This window comes from Corapipo altera, unplaced genomic scaffold (genome assembly GCF_003945725.1).
Source record: "Corapipo altera isolate COAL_440 unplaced genomic scaffold, ASM394572v1 100, whole genome shotgun sequence".
Taxonomy (NCBI): domain Eukaryota; kingdom Metazoa; phylum Chordata; class Aves; order Passeriformes; family Pipridae; genus Corapipo; species Corapipo altera.
Genome location: NW_020884952.1, coordinates 2,242,258 through 2,263,974, shown reverse-complemented (window position 1 = coordinate 2,263,974; position 21,717 = coordinate 2,242,258). Strand labels below are relative to the sequence as shown.

The following is a 21,717-nucleotide window of genomic DNA, read 5'->3' as shown; positions in this document are numbered from 1 at the left end:
AATCAAACTGCCACAGTGAAGCACAGAAGTTGCCGCAAACAACTGAGTGTAGTGAATAAATATATACACACATCCTACAGTTGATACCAGCGTGCAAAATCATCCTAATTTTTCACTAAAGAAACTACAGTCTTTCAGTGCTAACTGAACCAACACTACCACAGACTAATGAATAAGCAACAGGGAGTAAAATTCAGAGTAAACACAGCTTGATGTATTCACAGACCTATACCTTCTACCTGTTTGGTCATGCCAATCAATGTGTCTGAAGAGCCCAATGCTCCTGGCAAATTTCTCACAAGTACTCCCTAGCTGCCATCCACAATATTTGAGAAAACCTTTTATGCAGAAAATATCAAGAAAGCAATTTGACAGGTAAAAGACATAGAAATGAATTAAACTCTAGGCACAAATCAACTAGTCTGAATCACTAAGTACCTTGAAATGCCAACTCCTCTTTATGAAATACTTCGATTTTAGAAATTCAACTGTAACATGATAAACAATCTCTGAAAACACAAAAGCCAGCAGAAGGAAACTTCTCAGTTCAACTTGATGAATACTACCCAGATTTAATGAAAAGAATCAGATCAGATGTAATGTCTAGTTCCACACTTTTATTCAGGAACATAGAAACATAAAAATAATCCTGTAGGAAAAAAAATTACTAAATTTAGACAGAAACAGAGGTTTAGACAACATGCCTTAAGCTTGAAGAATACAGATCCTAATTTTACTTGCAACCTTAAAAAGAGTAGAAAATTTGAACCAAATATAGATGAATTTAAGAAGTTTTCCCAAGTCTTCCAATTTTCCACTTTGATAAAAAATAGTGTGGCAGGCATGGGAGTGAGGGAGAAACTTGGCTCACACTCCATGTCAGAGCTGAACAAGCACTGCCTACACTTGTCTGCTGGCTATTTTTGTGCCTGAATGTGTAGTTCTGCTTGATTAGAGGCTGTGAAACCTGAGAGGTCCTGGATTGCTTCACTTCCCTTGGCAGTACGGTGTATTCCCGTCGCTGCAGTACACTGCACACACCACTAGTCCCAGCCCAGGTTCTGCTGACTGCAGATGTGGAGCCATCTCTTCCAAGGAGCAGGGCCTTGAGATGAGAATTTTTCTCTTGTTATTTTAAAATCACACCTTTTTCAATCACTGGCAGGATTCCCACTCAACCCAGCTGTTTTATGTGAGTTGGAGATCACAGCCCTCCTGCTTTTGAACAGCCTTCACTTCTTTAGCTAGTTTATTCTTCGGCATAAAGTCTTTCTTTTAAAGCGTCAGATAGTAACAGATTTACTTGCTCATTTTTGGGTTGAAATTTTCAAGACACAGGTTATGCTTTTGTTACTGGAAATCAGTGAGACCACTTCATATTTTGTTACCCTCAAATCAAAATAATTTCCCTACAGCAAACACCACAGTGACCACTAACTAGTATTCCTAAAGCAAAACCTAAATAATTATATTTTATATTACTGCAGTGCCATGAAACATATGAGTCCATTCACCCTCCAAGTTCTTAGAGTACACAACAGTACAGAAACCAGCAATTTGCGATGTATTACCTCATTTTAGATTTCATTTCCTTATTTATTGAATCATCTTCAACTGACATCTAGTGCTAAATCAGTCAGACTCTACAGTACAATATGTAAAAGGTAATATTAAAAGTCTCCTGCTAAAAAATAAACTTATGCTACCAGTAAAAGATCAAAAGCATTTATGAAATTAAAAATTATTGAGAGTACATATGAAACAAACGCTGCATTGAGCTTTTAGTTAAAAATACTACCCTGTAAACTAAAGCTGAAGGCTTAAAAACAGTAGTCAAAGTGAAAAGAATTACTGAGGTATCTTTGTGTAAGTCTGAAATTTCTGGGTAAATTTATGAACACAGGAAATCCTACTGGAAAGAAATGAAAAGAGGCAAAAGGACTCTAGACAAAAAAGTTGCAAAGCAGATGCATAATTTTTGTAAGAAAATGAAAATGCTCGGTTTCCCCACCATACTGCCATGGAGCAGGCTAATAGCCATAAGTAAGAAATTACTCTTAATGGGGGAAAGGTTGGGAATACCTTTGGCAACACTATTTGTGACTCTGTCTCCCTGCAAAAAGCTGCTTCCTCACAATGGCAGATGAGGAAGAAAAACAACAACAAAAAAATGCTCTCTCCTTGGCCTAATTTTTTCATTTAAATTCAGCAGCAAATCCTTTTTGACTGCTAAATCCAGCACTGGAATTCAGTATGACAGTTTGTTTAGAGAGGTCTAGAAGCAAGGTATGTGACACTGTCACTGTAAGAACAGTTTCAGCTTGCTTTAGACTCTAGAAAACTGGAGCATTTATTTTCCGCGGACCTCCAGAAGGGTGTAACGTGAGGTTTCACTTGTTTGAGTCTCAAAACTGAAGGTAGGAAGCTTTGCCTAGCTGAAGAGGAGGATGCTGAGGGGACAGCTCAAAGGTAACTGGTACAAAGGTAACAAAAATCCCACACGTTGCTAACACAACACCGCTTTAAGGCAAGTTGTCCATATATTTGACGCTGCTTTTGGAATGGGAGCGAGTTCTCAGTGGATGTGAACATCTGAACATTCCACTGTGCCCTAGCCCGAGATCAGCTTGACCAGCAAAGACACAACAAAGGTGGCACTAAGTACCTGACAGCTGGATTTGTCCGGGTTCTCCTTATGTGATCATCCACGGGTGTTCAGGGACGTGGTCATGTTGAGAGGGGCAAGTTCTGCAGCGCTGCTTCTTGGTGGGCTGGTTTTAGGAGCTGCTGCCTGTATTCTTTCACCTCTACCAGCAGCAGACAGAACCTGTGTGTGCTGGAAGACACTGGGCTGACTGCAGTAAGAGTTAACCACTAGCACAGCTGAACCCCACAAACATACTGATGTAAAATGAAGTACTGGAACTTCAAATGGACCACATCGGACCTTTTTAATAGCATTGCAGTGAAGAATCATTTGTAAAACACAGAAGAAATAAATCCATTCTCAAGAACACGGTTTGAAAATACAACTGGCTTTCTGGAAGCTTGATGCTTGGATTTCCTTCTCTACTGATTATAAATGGCAGCTGACATTTATAGTCCTTTTTGAGAAGCATTCGTGTCACCTTTGACAGGTTGGCCAACAGGGGGAATGTGGGACAGACTGTGACCTGCAAAATGATAGCTTAAAAAAAAACCAACCAAATCTCAAACATAAAAAAAAGTACCAATATGAGAATTATAATCTGTATGATTATCCAAGCCATACAAAAATCATTTTAACTCAAACACAATACATAACATCTTTAATCAAGAGATTGCTTTGTAAGAGGGCAAACACCTCACTGAAGGTTTTAATCTTTTGAGTGCCAAGACAGCATTAGTCAGAGATCATAAATCCCCATGTAAATTGGCAACTTTCTTAATTTTCTGGCAGTTCTTTCCTGAACTCACCACATGCAGCCGAGACCAGATGACACATTATTTATGCTCAATAATTCTACAAGTGCACCATTTTCAGCCTTAACGTTTGAAAAACAGAGATAAATAACAATCAGTATTCATGTACCCTTTATTTGCTTTCAGTGTAACATTCCATGCTAATTGCAGATGTAATATTCATGAGTGTAAATATAAGAATTAACAACTCTGGGTTGGTTTTCTTCCCTTTTTACACGTGAATATTTTGGCTTACAAAATTAACAGCATACAGTAAATAATCCTCCCATACTTTGTACAAACTACATGATTTTGATATACAAGGATTCTGTTTTTATTACAGTGACAATATACAACCACATCTATTTACAATGCAAAAAGTATATAAACCACATTTTAAACACTCTGCTACTGGCAGCCACTATTGTTTAGGAGGTAGCTTTAATTAACAAAATGAACTGAAGCCACATTTTCCATCATGGGTTCTATCAAATAACTTACAATACAAAGATAAAAATTCATTGTATGAACAGTATGTACAGTTTAATTCTCAAAACAGCAATCTAGCTTTAATTCTTAATGAGAATGTCTCCAGAGTGACTGGGACGGCAGTGGATTTGCTCTTGATTTAGTGTATTGTTCAAGAAACATACATAAATACTTAATCATGCATTCATAACTTTATATCCATCAGATTTCAAACTAAATATAGAAAAAATGGATCACTGATTGTACTTAAATCATTAGGGTCTCAGGACTTTAACAGTTTAAAAAGATTGCACTGATTTATGTGAAAATCAGTGACCTCACAGAGTCTACTTCACTCTCAGTAAAATAATTGGAAAAATGCTTTTCTTCATTGCCAAATTGCTTTGCATTTTCCCTCCATTTGTTCAGTCTATCCATAAGTATCACTGGAGTGCTGTAACATTCAATAGGCTGCAGAGCATTAGTCAGTCTTTCTGCAAAGACATGAGCTGTGTACACTGACAGCACTGCTAACACCCCCTGATACATCAACATTCCTTCCAATGGTATGACTTGACTGCATAATACTGAAGAAACTTGCTGTGGTTCACCTGAAGTAATGCATCATCACTGGAAAAACATGTTAAACTCTACTATTCCTGACAACCTCATATTCTTATTCCCCTAATCTATAGAATATTGTGGATTACAAGTGCTTTACTGCAACAAACCCTTTTTTCTTTTAATTGAATATTGGCTTAAAATACAAAACAAACATAGTATTCCTATATTGCTGTCACAGTTACGTATGGGAGAATTAATCCCTTTTTTGGCCCTGCAATAAAATTCATCCTGAGATTCAATGCTGAATACACTATACAAAGCTAGCAAGAGATTTTTTTTTTGCTTAATTATAGAAAAGTTACATTTAAAAATAATTTCTATAATATCAAACAGCTGTCCTTTATATTGTGCTTTGGCGGGGGAGGGTGGGAGGGAAATCAACAGAACTTACCTCGCCAACAGCAGAAGCAAAGTACAACTGGAGCACAATGTGGAAACACACCATTAGCATGTAAAAACCGTATAAAAGAAACCACTATTGCGTGGAAAGAGTAAAAATATCAGGTAACAAATTTGGTTTACCAATTATTTACAGTCAGGGAAACTGATTTATTTGTTTAAAATTTTTTTTTAAATGTATGGCTCAAGAAGTTGCTGCCCGCTTCCCTTCTTTACAAACGACACTAAACAACGATTACAAAAGTGCTTCCTGCTCGAAAGGTCAAAACAGGCAACAGTCTGCAAAGCATTATACCTCTTTATTGGAACAGCTGGTGGCAGAAGGCCTTTTCAGTCTTTAATTCTTGGTATGTTGTAGGCGTAACGAACCAAAGGGAACCCTCGGCTTTGGTAGAAACACGCGCGGCCACAGGCCTGCACTTGGTCCGAGCTGTCCGACACGAAGGAGTCGTCCTCGTCCGCGTAGTCGGAGTGGGCCGACTGGGTGCCGCAGTCCGACCAGTAGCCATCCGGCCTTTGGCAAGGCACCACTGCCAGCGTGGGGCAGCTCTGAGACTTTATTAAATGTTTACAGGGCACGGGCTTGGATAGAAGGAGCGACTCGCAGCACTCGCACACGGCGATGTTACCCTGCAGGTGGGAGTAAACGCCGCAGTCGTAGTAGAAATCCTGCGTGGGGCAGCCCCCTTGAGCGTTGACGGCGATCGCTACCGCGCCGTTCTTCCTGGTCAGGTGGCGCCTGAGCATCTTCCAGTCTTCTTTGAACTTTGGGTTGAAGAATACATACAGGACCGGGTTCAGGCAAGCAGGCAGCGGGAAAAATATCAAAGTAACAGACTTCATGATTTCGGGGCTGATAGAAATCGCAGTGATCAACGGTGCGAAGGAGAAAAACGCAACAGGGCAGAAAAAGATGCAGTTCGTGAAGATTAGCCAAGCAACATGCTTAATCGTGCTGGACTGGGAGTTTTCGGAGAGATCCTCTTTTTCCAGGTTGCAATACAGTTTAGTGTAGATAACAGCCATCAGCAAAAACGCCAACGAATTCAGGAGCACTAAAGTTACTGTGAAACCAAGTGAAGGCGTTTCTCCAGTGGGGAAGGGCAAGCAAAGGGGGGATGCCGAGTACTCAGCTTTATAAAAAAGTGGTAAGCATCCCGCTACCACGGCACACAGGAAAGCAAAAACTGCTGCAATTTGAAACTGTTTTTGGCGATTGCTTTTCCCCTTTTTAATGAACTCCTTCGCAGAGAAGCTCCGTTCAACAGCTGCCAGCATCAGGAAAAAAATGGCACTTTCTGACGAAAAGACTGCAAGAAACCCAGCAACTCTGCAACCACTGCCAGTCTCCCACCATATGCCAAATTCAGCAAATCTTCCCCAAGAGACAGCATCCAAGAAAGTTAAAATACCAGTATAGACTCCCATAAATAAGTTAGAGACAGAAATCAGGCTTATAAACAGTTTGGAAGATGGCAATGTAGTACAGGATGCAAATATTGTTAACATGACAAGCAGGTTGAAGAACAAAGCAACCAAAAAAATAAACCAGACAGTAAGTCGAATCATCCAGCTGCCCAATAAATATTCACAAGGCTTAAAGGCACCTAGAAGAAAACAAAAAACAAAGAGAAGGACAACCAATTTAGGAAAAAATTCTGCCTTAACAAGCAAGATTTTGAAAAGGTATTACAAGAGTACTCATTAATTAATGAAGTACACAGCTGAACTGCTAAATAGGTCAGTTGAAAGTAAACTATTCTGCTGAAGCTATTTACTAATTAATTATGCCTGAAATAATAATTACCACAGTGAATGGTCACTTGAGAACACTTTGTACAAACAAGCTAGCTAAACAAACTTAATTACTTTTAGCTACTCAAAATAGCTTTTATTAGTGCCACCCAAATACTTTATTTTATTGAGATTTTATACATCATAAAAAAAGATTGGCAAAAAATGCGAAAGCAAATGTTCACAACCCACTTGTAAGGGGAAGGAATTTTTTAGAAGGAACGTGTTCTCTCAAAAAATGATTCACAAACATGCCTTCTAGAGTAACTTCTGGTCACAAGCAAACATCTGTAAAACAGCTGACAAATTCAATTTAATCAGCTTCAATAAGGACAGGAATTTACCACAAGCCCTGTCCTCCATCCTTGTCACTGAAACACACTGTGAGCTTGGAAAGCCATATGGGAAAATCATTTTTTTTTCTTCTTCTTTCGCCACTTAAAAATGCTTAAACAGTAAAAAAAGCCCAGCAAGCAAAATAATAGGAGGCAAAGCAAGGAAGAAAGGTCACTACTATTGCTTACCCTTCTAATTGCTATTTATTCCATAGGGAAGTCCTACTGATTTTAAGTAACAGTTAGAAAAGCTGAACCTCTCCTATATCCCCATTAGGCACCGCTAACTGTCCAAGGCACAACAGCTCGGGATCCCTCCCTGCAGTCAAGGAGCTGAAGGAAAATGCCAAACTGTGCAAAGGCTGGAGCTTCTGAGCCACACTCAGCCTGTGACCCTGGCTCTGCACAGCACATGCCTTCCCTTTTGGCAGGGGAGAGATAAGGACAACCCATCCCTAACACGGGCTAAAACACAACTGCACAGAACGACTAAATGTCAGTGCAAGGATCTCCCAAGGCCTAACACAACTTCCTGCAATTAATGAACTGACAAGACAAAAATTAATATTTTGTTCGTTTAAATGAGCGAGCTTCATTTATGGGCATGAAATAATGGTGCTCACTGGATTAACAGACCAGTAAAATCAGCAGTAATATCCCTTTTAGGCAGGTATTCCCAAGTAAGGCATCCATGCCAGAATAATCAGTTTTACAGTACATTCATCACATGACACAACAATACCTGCTAAGCTGATCTACATAAAAATAAAAACAACTTCCCACTTAGGAAATTTAAAAATGTCAATTCTGTGCTTACAAAAATCAATTTGAAGCCATTTTTCTAGTAGCTATACTTTAGACAAACAAAACCCACCACCCTTTCCTATCTAAGTCTTGCTATCCTTAGAGTTAAAAGCTACCCTCCTCTCTCACTGATATTTCCAGCCCATGTGGGAGGAGGGGAAAAATTCATGCTCAGAAGGATGAGTTTCACGTCTTTCAGAGAACCTGAGCTACTTGAACACCACTGTTCAGCAATCCATTCCTGCCATTAGGCAAAGTGAAAGGTGGATCTACGAGTTGAGCAGTGATTCAGAACCTATATGGTGGGTGGAGAGTTTTACTTATGACCAGATGACAACATGGCACAGAAACTTGTTAGTATGGGAGGGACTGGTGAAAAACAAGGCAGATTTTGAACTTGTAAAACAAGCTCTTCATTCCTTTTAGATCTACTACAGCATTTCTGGCATGGGCAAAAAGAAAGAACTGAAGACTTCAAAGATTTAACCCATGTAACACACCATCTGAATTCTCACTCTGTGAACAGGAGATCAAAAGCAAATAAGCAGCATTAACAAATTAACTCTCAGATTATGTACAATTACATTAATAATATATTTGACTGTCTGACCACAGTTCTTTCTGGATGTGATCAAGAAATCCTTGTGATATGCTGGATACTAAAGCTAGAGCTAGCCCAAAAGATGGAGAATGAACAGATTTTCATAATGTAAAATACAAGTTAGGAGAAAAGAATGAAATAAGACTTGGATAACTCCTGCTCATCCAGAAGTAACTTTACTGGAAGCATACTGTTTCCGCCATCTATGTGTTCCTTTTTATGCAAACAGGAGCATAGAAGATGTATGGAAGGAATCCTCTGGAGAGGCTGTGGCAAAGGCAAGGAAGTAGGAAGCATCACCGTAATTGCTTTCAGGAGCTGAGTGGAACTATGTATGGAAATTTGCAGTTTGAGAAAGAGAAGCAGAAGGGCAGAAAAAAAGCTGCCTGGAATGGAAATATTCATTGCAAAATCAAAGACTTTCAACACTCATGGACCGTTCAAGCCTGAATTGGTAGTTCTGGTATGCCAGTAAGACTGTTCATTGCACAAGTGTCTCTAGCAGTTTAAGATGCTACTGCCTACTCCAGCTACTTGTAACAGCCCTCTGCTCTCACTTAATGCAGCTACAGCAGGGCTGGGGAACAGATCAGGTGAGTGTTCCCCATCCACTCTCCTGCAAAGACATCAAGCTTTGTTAAAGCCACCAGTGACAGCAGTCTGAGTCAAGCTTTTAGAGCATGGGCTGAACTGCCACTGAAACAGGTGAGCATTCATACAGTCTGCTCCACAGATATCTCCTTGGCAAAAATAAAGTAGAATTAGGGGGCATGGTGGATTAAATACAGCAGACTCCAAATATAAGTATTACAATCTTGATTGGTCTGCTTATGGAAAGAAACTCCAGTATTTTTCCTAGCATAGTTATCCAATAAAGTGCTACGTGTCTAAAGCTCGGTCAAATCTTTGTGACTGCTCATCCAAAACTGACATCAAGTGATGTTTCACCCATAGCATTGTATAAATTAATCTCCTGTGTACAGAATGATTACCAGGAATAAAACATGTAACTCTGCAGCCAGCTCTTTGCGTAACACCATGCCTGAAGTTCACAGTGTGGCTAAAGCACATTACAGGATTTACCTGTTGCTGGTGTACAGTGAATAATAGTCTGTCCCAGTTCCTCATTTTCCTCATTTCTCAGAACATCAGCTGTAAAAGTGAAAAACACATTAGTCATAGAAAGAAAATAAAAGTGAAATGCAGTGAAGCTGCCTAGGATGGGAGTAGTCTTTTGAGGGATCAAACACCTAACAGTTCACCAGCACTCCAACCTTCAACAAAGTGGAGTTGCTCTGGTTTGCCACATAAGGTCAAAAGCTCAGTGCAGAAATGGCTGCAGCAGTTTGAGTTACTCCTGCCTGACCCAGGTACTCACAATGCTTGCAGTTTGAATTTTTTTTTTTAAGTTGATTTTTTTTCCCCATACAGGCAAGTCTTACAGCGCCTGACAAATACCTTTCACATATTTAGAAGGAACAAGGTACTGCTGATTTGTTAGCAATTGCTAAGCACTTTCAGCTTTTGTAGCCCTATAAAGATTTACATTTTTCATACTCCCTTATTCAAAGACAACATACGCTGTTATTTGAGTCCAGCACAAAACAATACTGCTGGTTAAGTACAATGAAACATTTACCCTTCTCACGATCCATCAAGGCACCTTGATCTTGGTGACTGGAATCTTCAGCATTAGAGTTTAAATAAGAATCACAACCCCAAAATGCACAGCACTGGTAAGCATATGGTACAGAGAGTGACCTGAAATACAGGCAGAATAAGGAAGACTGGTAAGCATTGTAACCAAAGTTAAGATTACTATCTATTAAAAATATTTAGATAGCACACTTCAGTGCTAAACTTAAAGCTTCTTTTTTTGCATTTGCCAATAAAAAACTACTTCAATTTGGAGCAGACATAACCACTTCTGACAAACTCTTGCACTGAGATAAAGGACAGGTGATATATACAAGTCTTGCCTGCTGTGAGAAGCACAAGGAAAATGTTTATGTTTAGCTCTCTACTATCCATTCTATTCTGTATACAAACCAAATTCTGATCAGGGTTTGTGGCGTTGCTGTACAAATGAAACTGAAAACTAATTAAGCACGCTAATTAAAGAGTAACTGTTTTGTAAGAAAGTTAATTCCCAGATGACTACAAGCTTTTAAGTTGCCTCTTTCCTTCTCACTCTTCGTTTGTGGTACCAAAATAAGATTTCTAATTTTTTTTCCACATGTTTGGCAGAAATGGTACATACTATTATTCTGGCAGAGAAGTATACCTTCACACAGAGTTCTAAAAAACCAACATAACCCACATAAGCAATGAAGTAATAGCAGACCAGAAGCTAATTTTTCTGACTCAAGACTACAATATCAACTATCTGCAGTATTGTTCCTGAATTCTCTTCTTGCAAATATTTAGGAGGGATGTCAGTCTAAAGAATCCCAGAAAGCATGAATTCTCAAACACAGATCAAAACCTGAAAAACAATCTGCTGTTTCCACAGTACTGCTCAAGCTTGATTCTAAAAGTGACATGGATTCTTTTGCTGGCCTTAGACAAATTAACAGTAGCTTCATCTCCACTTTTTCCATTGGACAGTGTGGGAAATAATTTATAACTGCTTTTTCTTAATGTGCAGAAAGATCTTTGAAAATGGAAAGCAGTTCATCCCTGTCTGATCCATCTCCCACAGAAATCAGTCACAAGTTTCCATTTGAGTGATTATTGTTACTCTTATCATTTGCCTCCAAGAACAAACAGCATATGTATAAAGCACGGTGATTATGGAATGAGACACCTGTGCATCTGCTCCCATTTTCCACAGTAAAAGACAGATGTGCTCAGTTCAATAACAAATGGAAATCCACCTAAACCACTCCTCCCAAGTGAGATGGTGATTGCCTGGAAAGTGGTGGAGGAAAAACAGAAAAGATACCGAGAAAATTGTCTGTAAATGGTTTCTTACACCAGAAGAGTCAGATGCCCATTTATATATACCAACACTGAGGCACTACAGGACTCAGCAAAGGGCCTGATCATGTGTCATGAGGACTGTCTAAACTGGCTTCATTTATTGCCCCATTGCTTGTTGCTGTGAGAACAAAGGAGGCACTCTGTGGTGTTATTTACCAACATACCGGAGCTTTGCGAAGTTCTTTGCTGCCAAAGCTTCTTTCAGCTCAGAATTGCCCGTGAGTTTAAGTTGGTTCAGCCCACTCAGTCCTTCAGTTGGAACTGAAGTGAGTTCGTTGAAACTTAGGTCTCTGGAATGTGAATATTAAGACAGTGTTACAAACAAAGTAAGTTTGAAGATCCTATAGCATACACTTCATTGAAGCAGGAAGGACTTTTAAAGTCTCACAGAAGGCTGTGGTCTGGCATATACCTGTCAGTGCAGCAGGCACTCTAAAGAAAGTGTGCCCTGCATATGTTCAGCTACCAAGAGGCTTCCTGATTTACAGATATTAAATGATGGGCATATATCAGTTTTAAGCTAAAAATGTTCACTATCTCAGAAGTTTTATAATAGGGAGAGGAGGTGACTGCACAAATAGCCTACTTACAGGTTAACAAGAGCTCCAACAGAGATAAAAGCTTCTTTGTGGATCTGACGAATCCGATTTCTACTGAGGTCCCTGCAATGAATGTCAAAGGAGATTATTTTAGCAGTTTCACCAAATCTTTGTAACAGTCACTGTACTAAGAAAAAAAAAAAGCTAAGATCATTTCCCCTCTCTTCCCAGTCAGCCAGGTGCAGTAGCAGCCAAATCCCTTGGTAAGGCAGCTGTATCCTGCTTTACCTCATCCCCACAGTTGAATCCATCTCCCACTCCTGCTCCCTTTCCCTTCCTTTCTGCTGCCAGGAGCACAGCCTGTGCTCCCAAGGCAGAGGCCAGCTCTGGCACCACCTATTCCCAGCACGAAGGTGCCAGGACAACCACTTTGGTGACAATTGCACCTCTAGCAGGGCACACTGGCAGAGGTGGGGGAAGACAACAAAAGAACAGGCAGAAGAGCAGCTGCATTTTTGGATGTCAAAATCCAGCTCCAGCTTCTGCTGGGCCACCATGACTTATTCTATTTAAAATACCTGTCAATCTGTGGATTTTTTTCCTGATAATTTAAAATGTTTCACATATAATCTTCATAAACCTAGAGATGTAAAGGGAGAGGATAATTTTGTTTACTGATCTGCTCCTCCTGAGGAAAACAGATAGGATCTCTCCAATAAATACTACATAATGGAATAATATGGTTATAATGCAAAATAGTGGAGCACTGGGAAAAAAGATCTCATTTTCAGTCTCCATATATATAAAAATATCTTTATAGGCTAGAAAAAAATAGAGAGTAGAATGGACGGGGCTGAAACTGGCTGCTGCTAGTATCTCTTGTACTTGGTTTACTTTATCTTAGGATCCAGCGCACCTGGCCTTTTGCCATCAATCAAATTTATAGCACCAAACCCTGACATCAGTTTACATGGGAATCAAAAACATGATCTTGTTTTACTCAGCACTGTAGCTATGAACACTTACAGGATACGAAGGGAGGACAGTCCTTGAAAGGTGTCCTCTGCAATTTCATGTATTTGATTATGTTGTAAGGAACTGCAAAGGGAAGAAGCAGAAACAGAACTTTATTAGCAAACTGGGCTGACTTCAAACCAAGGGAGAGCTTGGTACCTGCTAATACATGCATTTAGCCTTATCAATGGCAGGATTTTTCTCATTTCCCCCGGTGGGCAGACTGTTTAACTGTTTTGTATTAGCTACATTAATACAACCATGAAGAACTTTTGTGGCACCTCTGTCCAATGCACAACTCATTTAATTTAGAAAAGACTGTTAAGTGTGGACTGAATTACTTTCAAGCTAAAAATAACCCTGTGAATGTTGAAGAGTCACACTAAGATTTAAAACAACTGTACTCCATTCTGCAGGAAGTCTTTAGGCATATTTTAACCACAGGTACACTTCCGTTTTCCAAAATGCAGATTTATGAAAGGAAAATATTGACAAATGCCTCAAGAGCTAGTGGGAAAATTTTAATTCCAGTTCACTAGCTCCCTTTACAATGAACAATGGGTATGAGCCTGGAGATGTCATGAGTATAACAAAGGTCCATAGGCCTGCTAGCCCCACTCTGATTAAGGGGATAGAAACTTGAGAGGTAGAAGGAGAAGTAAGAACATACACAAGTGGAAAAACTGCTTAGGGTCTGGCAATTAAGCTTAAGTAGATTTAAAGCAATGTAATAAGGAAAAACAAAGATGGGCTTTAAATGTGTCTTTCAGGGACTGGGGAAAAAACTCATTTTACACAAGCACATGCTGATGGCTGGAGGGAACCAAAGAGTGGAAGGGATAACAGGCAGGAAGGAAAAGACATAAATGCTCATTCCATTTATGTGCATAGCAGTACTGCCATGAAACGTGGGACTGAGGTGTGTCTTTCATTTCTTTTGTGCCACAGGGATAACTAAACATTAGCCAGTTGAGGAAAACACATGTGGTTGAATTCTCTGTCCAGCACACTCCACTCCTCACAGAAGGTGGTCATCTCTCTCTCTGTCCTTAATTTTAGAAACTTACAATCAAACATGAAGCAAAAAAGTTTCTAGGGACGTGGACTCAGCATACTAAGGAGTTAATAAAGGTAAACAACACTTATTTCTACTTACATTTCTTCCAAGGAGTGGCAGCCCTTAAAACTTGGGAGGTCCTTTATATTGTTATAAGACAAGTCCCTTCAAAATAGAAAATAGGAGAAAGATGCTTAGTTCTACTTGAAACATCCCATCACTGGTAACTGTTAAATAGACTGACAGAAAAATCTTCCTGTTAGTACCATTCTGTGGAAAAACTAAGGGCAGTTTAGAGAAAATCATAGAGGGAACTCCAAGTGTATATCTGGGTATACGCATACTCTAAAAACATAGTGTACAAGTTCCCTGAATTTTGAGAGTTGTAATATAAAAAAGCTTATTGATAACCTGCTTTTTTCAGAATAAACTGGATAAATTGTATGTAATGCAGAAATTTGGTGCCAGTTTTGATGTAGTGTGCTGGTACCTCCTTAAGCAGAGCTAGGAAAGCTCAGAATGTTCTCTGAAACTATGCAGGAAAAAAAAAAACCACCCAAACTAGAACAAGCTAATAATCTTGAAATTTCTATTCAAAAGATAAACTGCTGTTTGAAAATAAATCCCACCCTATCATTCCTTCTTCCTGTTTTTTCTTATATAAAACAGAGTGTATTTTTTCTCCTCCCTTTTTCAGGATTTGCTTTTGTTCCACATTTTCCTGCGTGTATCCTTCACAAACATGGTTTATCCCTACTGTCCTGATGGTTTCAATAACCAGTTTGGGGGTTTTTGCATTAATTTTAACACATCCTTACTGCTTTTTCTGTTTGAGCTTTGTATTGCTACCTTCTTCCTAATCCTCATCTCCATTTCTCTTGGGTCCTGATACTCTGTCCCATGTTCCTGGACACGAAAAGTCAAAGCACTGTAACTAAACTCTTCCTTAACCTCTGAATGTAGATGTTATGTTAAGGATGAATGGTGGCAGAGTGAATCTGAACATGCAAAGACTGTTCTCTGCAGCACCATCTTACATATCTCTTATAACATATGAAAGAAATATAGTGCATCCCTACAAAGGGGACTCTGTTTAGGGAATGTAAGGCATTACATCAACTCTGCCAAACGTCTTGATATGAAGAACCAAGAAACCAAAATTTCCAGCTTTGACAGAACTACTAGGATGAGCAATTCAAAGCAATACTTTTGCTCTAAATTAGATTGAAGTTTCTTTCAAAGCATTCTGATGCAGATAAAAAGAGAGGCACAATATGTCTACTTACAAAGTTCGAAGGACCTTCTGCTCCTGGCATAAATTAACAGGAATACTGTCTATCTTGGTCCCTGTTAGAGTTCTGTGGGAAAAAAAAAAACCAGCAACAAAGCCACATATCTAAATGCCTGTATTGTTGATTGCAGATGGCATAACAAGCATATATAAGAGCAAAATAAGGATGGAGTCTCAGCTATCAGGGTGCTAGATTCACCCACCAAATTTTTTCTTTGTTGTTTTTTTTGGAAGAGGACAACTTTTCTGTTTTTCAGTTCTGTGAGAGGGGTTTAGTACCAATGGCCTTTACATAGGCTTTTATCAGCTTATCCTACTAAAAAAAAAATGTCAAGAGGCACCCAGGTATCACAGTAAGAAAAGCTGTATCATTACATCTATTGACAGGAAGAAAAATATATGCATTTGTTCTCCAGATCCACTTATTGTATTTCAATTACTTCGCAAGAAGCAAACCCAAGAAATTACTGAAATTTTATTTTTGTAGAAGATACTTACAAGCTCTCCAGGTTCACGGTTCCTGTCAAATTAGGAAACCACTGCACCATGCTGGCACCCCGAATGACCCTAAAAAAAATCCCCATGGAAATTAGTTGTAAACTGTTACAAAACTGAGTTGTGACATTCAATCTTATTATCAGGTAGATATTTGCACTAAGGAGACATTCTAACATTCTCATTGTTTTTAATTTAAATTTTACACTTGAATAGTGTGTGAAAGATGGTCTTTTCACTGCTTTTTATACTTCTTTGCTTGATGAATGACTCCTCCATGAGCAAACAACTGGAATTCATCAAACTGGAAAGAGTGATATCAATACACTTATGAAAAGTATAGTTTCTAGTTCAAAGTTACACTCCATTTTGCTTATTTGTCACCCCCAGAACTGATAACTTTTGAGGGCATGCATGCACTAACCTGCAAAACATTCTCACAATGTACATCCCCGCTCAAAAAAAACACTGAGGACATATTGCAGTTTGTTTAAGTAAGAACTTGAGCATTTAGCCTGGGGTTATGTGTCTTATGAAAGGTAATAAAAAAAAAGTTTGTAGAGCAAATTTACTAGAGCTTCTGAAGAAACTGGTATTCCCAACAATAACAATTTTGTTAAAACTTACTGCAAGAAAATTATAAGGTAAGAGAGAGTCAGAAAATTTATTTATTTATTTTGAGTTCTTAGCCACCATATTTCATACCCATTCATTGTACTGTATTGTCAAGAGAGTACTTACAGGGAATGCAGATCTGACAGATTCTGAAATGCTGAGTTCCCCACAAAAGACAAAGGATTATCATACAAATGTCTGGGAAATGAAAAACATGTTTCAATGGTTGTTCTTAGAGTCACTGTCTGCTAACAGCTAAAAATAGATGCACGAAAATTACTTACATCGTTCGTAGAAGGGGGTTTCCTGCAAATGCACCATCAGGAATTATGGAAATGTAGTTACTGTGAAATCCCCTAAAGATATCAGCAAAGAAGAAAATCAACATTTAAAAATACACTGCCAGCAGATTCAACCAAGAGTTATTTTCTTCACATCTACTCAATTCCCAATCCTGCCAAAACCAAGATTGCAATTAAATAGGAATAAGTTAAACTGCAGGAATAACTTTAAAGGTATGATTTCTGCCCACTGCACATCAGCTAAACTGAAAATATTTCATTAGAAAGAAATTATTCTGTCCAAACATGATGCTGTACTTTCACTTTTCTTACTCCTCTCTTAAGGAGGGGACAAAGAAAACATGTATGATCAATGAATACTTAATTCTGCTACTGGAAGCCAAAACCAGCTTGTGATTAAGATCTATGCTAATGGTTCTCCTGAATAAATTGCTTGCTTATGTAACTCCAAAATACTTTTCAACGCATTCCCTCTCTAGATGATGATTATATTTTTCTTTAATTATAGCTTCACTTAGCATAACTTAGGCTGCTGAATAATGAGACAAACACTCTTAAATCCAGGAATTTCTTTTCTTTTTTTATTTATGGAAAGGAGAAAGAAAACCAGTGAAAAGGGAGAATAAGTAATACTCACAACTCCTTTAGACTTGGGAGTGCTTTTATGGCTTCAGGGAACTCTACCATGTTATTATAATTTAAATCCCTAGAAAAAACAAAGCAAGAACATTAAAAAATTTTAATAGTAGTCATGAATTGTCAAAACAGTTTTTGTTTAAGACAGTCCAATGAAAGTAAAAAGTTCTCAGAACACCTTCAACTGGACCAAAGAATAACTTCAACTTAGATTTAGTCTTCTGATGTTTTACATGCTTTATAACCAACTAATAACTTAGGTAAGATATTTAATATTATCCAGAGGATTATTCATATTAAGTCAAATAATATTTCCTTACGGCAAAGCTCAGTATTTTTCAATACCTCACAGATTATTCTTCAACAGAATTTACATGGAAATTAACTATGATTTCAAAGATTATTAAATAACAAAAAAAACCCCTAATAAAAATGATTACTCTTTATTAATTTACTAAGAAAACTTTTCATCCAGGTTTTATAAAACAAACAGTAAAGAAGGCATTAGGTACCAGCAAACCTCGTAGCAAAAGCAATTACAAATAAAATAAATTAGAAGCACAGGGAAGTCTCATGACACCGAATCAATACATGAGTGACAGGGATCTGTTGAATTCTCAGCTAACATGTCACTGTTCTAGCAGTAATGCCAGGACTTGTCACAGTCTTTTTTTCTGCAAAAGGGATTCCTCTATAAGCAGCAAACCCCATTTTCAGTCTCACATCAGCTGCATGTATTTACACAGAATCTCATTAGTTAACTGAGGTTCCAAGAGAATGACAAGATGGAGTAAGCAGCATTTCTGGACTCATCCAAATTCCTCATGTTAACAGAGGCTGTCACTGGCTTGCCCCTGCCCTCCTTCCTCAGTTTTATTTATTTAACGTTCTCCTAAGCATAACAAAATGCTCGGCTAAGGGAGATGTTGCTTATTAGATATTCACTGAGGGAGCTGAAGGGAAATGGGAGATGTAACCCAAGCAGCTGAAAGCCCTTCCTTGCCCATGAGGCACTCTGGAGGAGGAGGAGCAGTGGAGAAACAGCCCACTGGGGCCCCCTCAGAAACCTCCTATTGTCACACAACAGTTTTGGCAATGTATCTTAAATATGTTTAATCCTACGGCAAACCTGAGAAACAAATATTTGTCCCTTATCACCCCTGGGGCCACTCAAACACTTGTGATATATCCACCTGACTCAGTGGAGTGCTATGCAAAGATACACCAGCTAGATCAGGGCTAAGAACATTAGAGCCACATCATCCAGCATGACATTTCACCCAGGCTAATATTTACCTGCTTCTCAACAGAGTTAATTAGTTTTGGTGGAGCACTGCACTGATACCAGCCTTCAGTTCCAAAACCTGAGCTGGACCTAAGTGTTAGTGGCATGTGTTGCACAGTGCCTGATTTGCAAAACCTTTGTCATAACAGTATGGTAACCTTGATTAAGCTGAGAATGAGACAAACACTGAACAAGAAATTGTTTTAAGAAACATACTTACAAGGTTTCAAGGTTGTCTAATCCATCAAAACAGTGCTTTCCTATAGTTTTTATTTTATTATTATGAAGATGTCTAAAAAGCAAAACCAAAACAAAGTGAATTATTTCCTATAAGTTAACACATTAGCAGATATTTCTATGAACTCGAGTTAAATGGTTTAGAAAAAACCAGTGCATGGGGTAGATCATGTAGAAGAATATCTTTCACTCCCAGACAAAAATATATCATCCTCCTATGGGAACAGAATAGATTGCCTGCAGTCAAGACAACCTATTTTAATTCTTTATCCAGAAGTGTGATAAAAATATGATTTAAACATATAAATCAAACTAGTTTTTCACATAATTTCTTGCAGGTTTTTAAGCCTACACAGAAACACGTTTCAGATAAAACATAATTTTTTTTTCTTTTAATATCTCTGAAAGCTTTCTCTGACAGCCACCAGTTTGAAATATTCATTCCTATAATGAGGTATCAGGAATATATAAATCAAATTTCACTACCCACAGCCCATTTGACTTTCTGTTTAGGAGAAAGTCTTGAGCAAACCTTGGGTGGGTTCTCTAGTGCACATGGTATCATCTCGTATTTGCAGCACAGGCTGTTTCTAGATAACTGAGCTAAAACGCAGCAAAACAGCCATTTTCAGTGTCAACCCAGATTAATCAAAACTGTAACCGAGGGGGGAAAGCGAAGTGACCCACAAAATACAAATACTCACAGGACAACAAGACTGGAGAGGTTTGTAAATGCATAGTCAGGGACGTGTGTTATCTTGTTGAGGGCCAGTGTTAACGCCTGCAGAGAGGGCAGGTTGCTGAGCGGGTAGATGGGAACTTCTGTCAGACTGTTGTCATCCAGCCAGAGGTGACGCAGCTGCACCAGGCCCTCGAAGCTGTCCTCTGGTATGGCAGTGATGTGGTTGGCATCTAAACGCCTGTATTGAAACAGAAAGAATTCCTGTAGCAAACTCACAAACTGCAGATCAGCAGAAATATCAGTTGAAGTCCTATTACTCTTTTTTTTTCTCCCCCCCTAAGCTTATATGGGTTTTACTGAAATAACCTGGAGGTTATTCTATACCACCTGATGTCCTTGCTGGAGGCAGGAGGAAGGGAGACTCTTCTGGGAAGAAGGGGTCCCTGCCAGGTCCACATAGTGCTGGGGGGGAGCAGTTGTTGTTTCCATGTGAAATATTCACCTCTTTCTTGTACCCTCTGTCATTAGTATTGTTGTCGTTACCATTTGTTTTATTATCTCATTGTAGTTTCCAGTAAATTGTTCTGCTCTCAACCTGTTATCTTCACCTTTTGTGGCTCCAGTTCTCCTCTCCAGCCCACTGCAGGGAAAGGGGGCAGGGGGAGGAGTGAGTGGGCAAGATGTGGTTTCAGTGGGAGCACTGTATTGGAGAATACCATTCTTAAACCACAACAGTGACACACATGGAAGGTGACTTACCTATCTTTCATGGAGAAAAATCAAACCACACATAACTGCTACAGTTACCAGCTTACCTGTGCTATGGGGTTTCACCTCTGCTTCAGGTTTCAAAGCATCAAACAAAAGAACTCCACACCTGGAAAGCCAGGTTGCCAAAATGCATGTGCTCAGCTCCAGATGTGAAGCCCTCATGGCAGGAGGCACAGGTGTTACTGTCAGACCAGAATCCTGATCCATGACAACTGACAAACCTGATCCTGCAACTCGGTCAGGCTTTGGCAGTGAAAACTGAAACTCTCACGCAAAATGATATGTGATTTTTCCTCATGCAACACGTTCTGAACCAATCTGTTTTTCCATCTTCCTTCACTAGCAGTGCAGTTGCTTGGACAGCACCACTGGCAGCCAGGGTGGGCAAAGGACACAGACAGAGATCAATTCAGATTTGTCTATGCTATGCCATGTACCCAGATGTGCTTGGGACAAAAGTGGAAAACCACCCTACTAAAAGCCTGGGCTTGGATTTAAGCATGTGGAAGCCCCAGGAATGAGAAGAGGAAAGGGATAACCCAGGAAGAAGTAAAACATTTATAAAGCAGTGATCGTCCATGAGATTAAAAAAATGGACTGTAATGGATCTGAGAAGGCATAGGGCTGAGAGCACCAGGCAACTCTTGACTGTCCTCTGACCTAGAGGCTGAACCACTTGGCTGCACACACAGTGACTTCACTGCAAACACAGAAGAAGACACCTTGCATAACTGTTCAGAAATGAGTGCTGTACCAGCCATGGCAGTGTGCTGCTGTCTGGGCACACAGAACAGATACACCCTCCTCCACTAGCATTGATGCTTACTATGATACAAATCAGCACAGGTTTGGAGTTACATTAATCATTCACTGTGTTTCTAAAGCCATGATCAGACATTCTCTTGAAAGTCTAGCTGGTAGTTTCAGAAGTCATTGCCTCCAGCCATTCATCTCAACCCTCTCTGGGCAGGCAGCGTGGACCAAGTGACTGCTGTGCTTGTCCCCAGGCACAGTCACAGTACTGAAAGCGGTTCTGGATCCCAACACTTTAAGGACATGCAGAATTCAAAGGGAGAAGCCAGGCAGGACAAAGAATTAATGCAGAAGACAAGCTTGATCATGAATTAACACAATCTATTTCCTTAAAACAGTTTGTTGTGATGCACTTGGTTTACATATTTCAAATTATTAGGGAAAAAAAGTCAGCAGCTGAATTTCCATTTAATAGAAAGTCAAAAAATACATCAAATTAAGCAACAAATATACTAATACAAGTGGGAACTTACAAAACTGTCTGTAGTCAAAGCTCTCCCTTAAGATGAGTGAGGTGCCATTAGCTCTAAAA

The 21,717-nt window shown here is 39.2% G+C and overlaps 1 protein-coding gene across 2 annotated transcripts in view; it reads right to left on the bottom strand.

Annotated features, from left to right (window-relative positions):
* Nucleotides 1-3,556: 3,556 nt before the first annotated feature.
* LGR4 (leucine rich repeat containing G protein-coupled receptor 4) overlaps nt 3,557-21,717 on the bottom strand; it is a 71,971-nt gene continuing 53,810 nt past the window's right edge. The window contains exons 5-18 of one of the 2 annotated variants that reach the window (XM_027663309.1): nt 19,624-19,839; nt 18,903-18,974; nt 17,399-17,467; nt 16,744-16,815; nt 16,586-16,657; nt 15,848-15,916; nt 15,345-15,416; nt 14,158-14,223; nt 13,014-13,085; nt 12,039-12,110; nt 11,613-11,738; nt 10,106-10,227; nt 9,550-9,618; nt 3,557-6,539 (exon numbers count right to left, since the gene is read on the bottom strand). In XM_027663309.1, coding sequence (XP_027519110.1) covers nt 5,263-6,539; nt 9,550-9,618; nt 10,106-10,227; nt 11,613-11,738; nt 12,039-12,110; nt 13,014-13,085; nt 14,158-14,223; nt 15,345-15,416; nt 15,848-15,916; nt 16,586-16,657; nt 16,744-16,815; nt 17,399-17,467; nt 18,903-18,974; nt 19,624-19,839 — 2,446 coding nt within the window. In that variant the 3' untranslated portion in view covers nt 3,557-5,262. The remainder of the gene's footprint in view (nt 6,540-9,549; nt 9,619-10,105; nt 10,228-11,612; nt 11,739-12,038; nt 12,111-13,013; nt 13,086-14,157; nt 14,224-15,344; nt 15,417-15,847; nt 15,917-16,585; nt 16,658-16,743; nt 16,816-17,398; nt 17,468-18,902; nt 18,975-19,623; nt 19,840-21,717) is intronic. The other variant, XM_027663310.1, reaches the window with a different exon arrangement.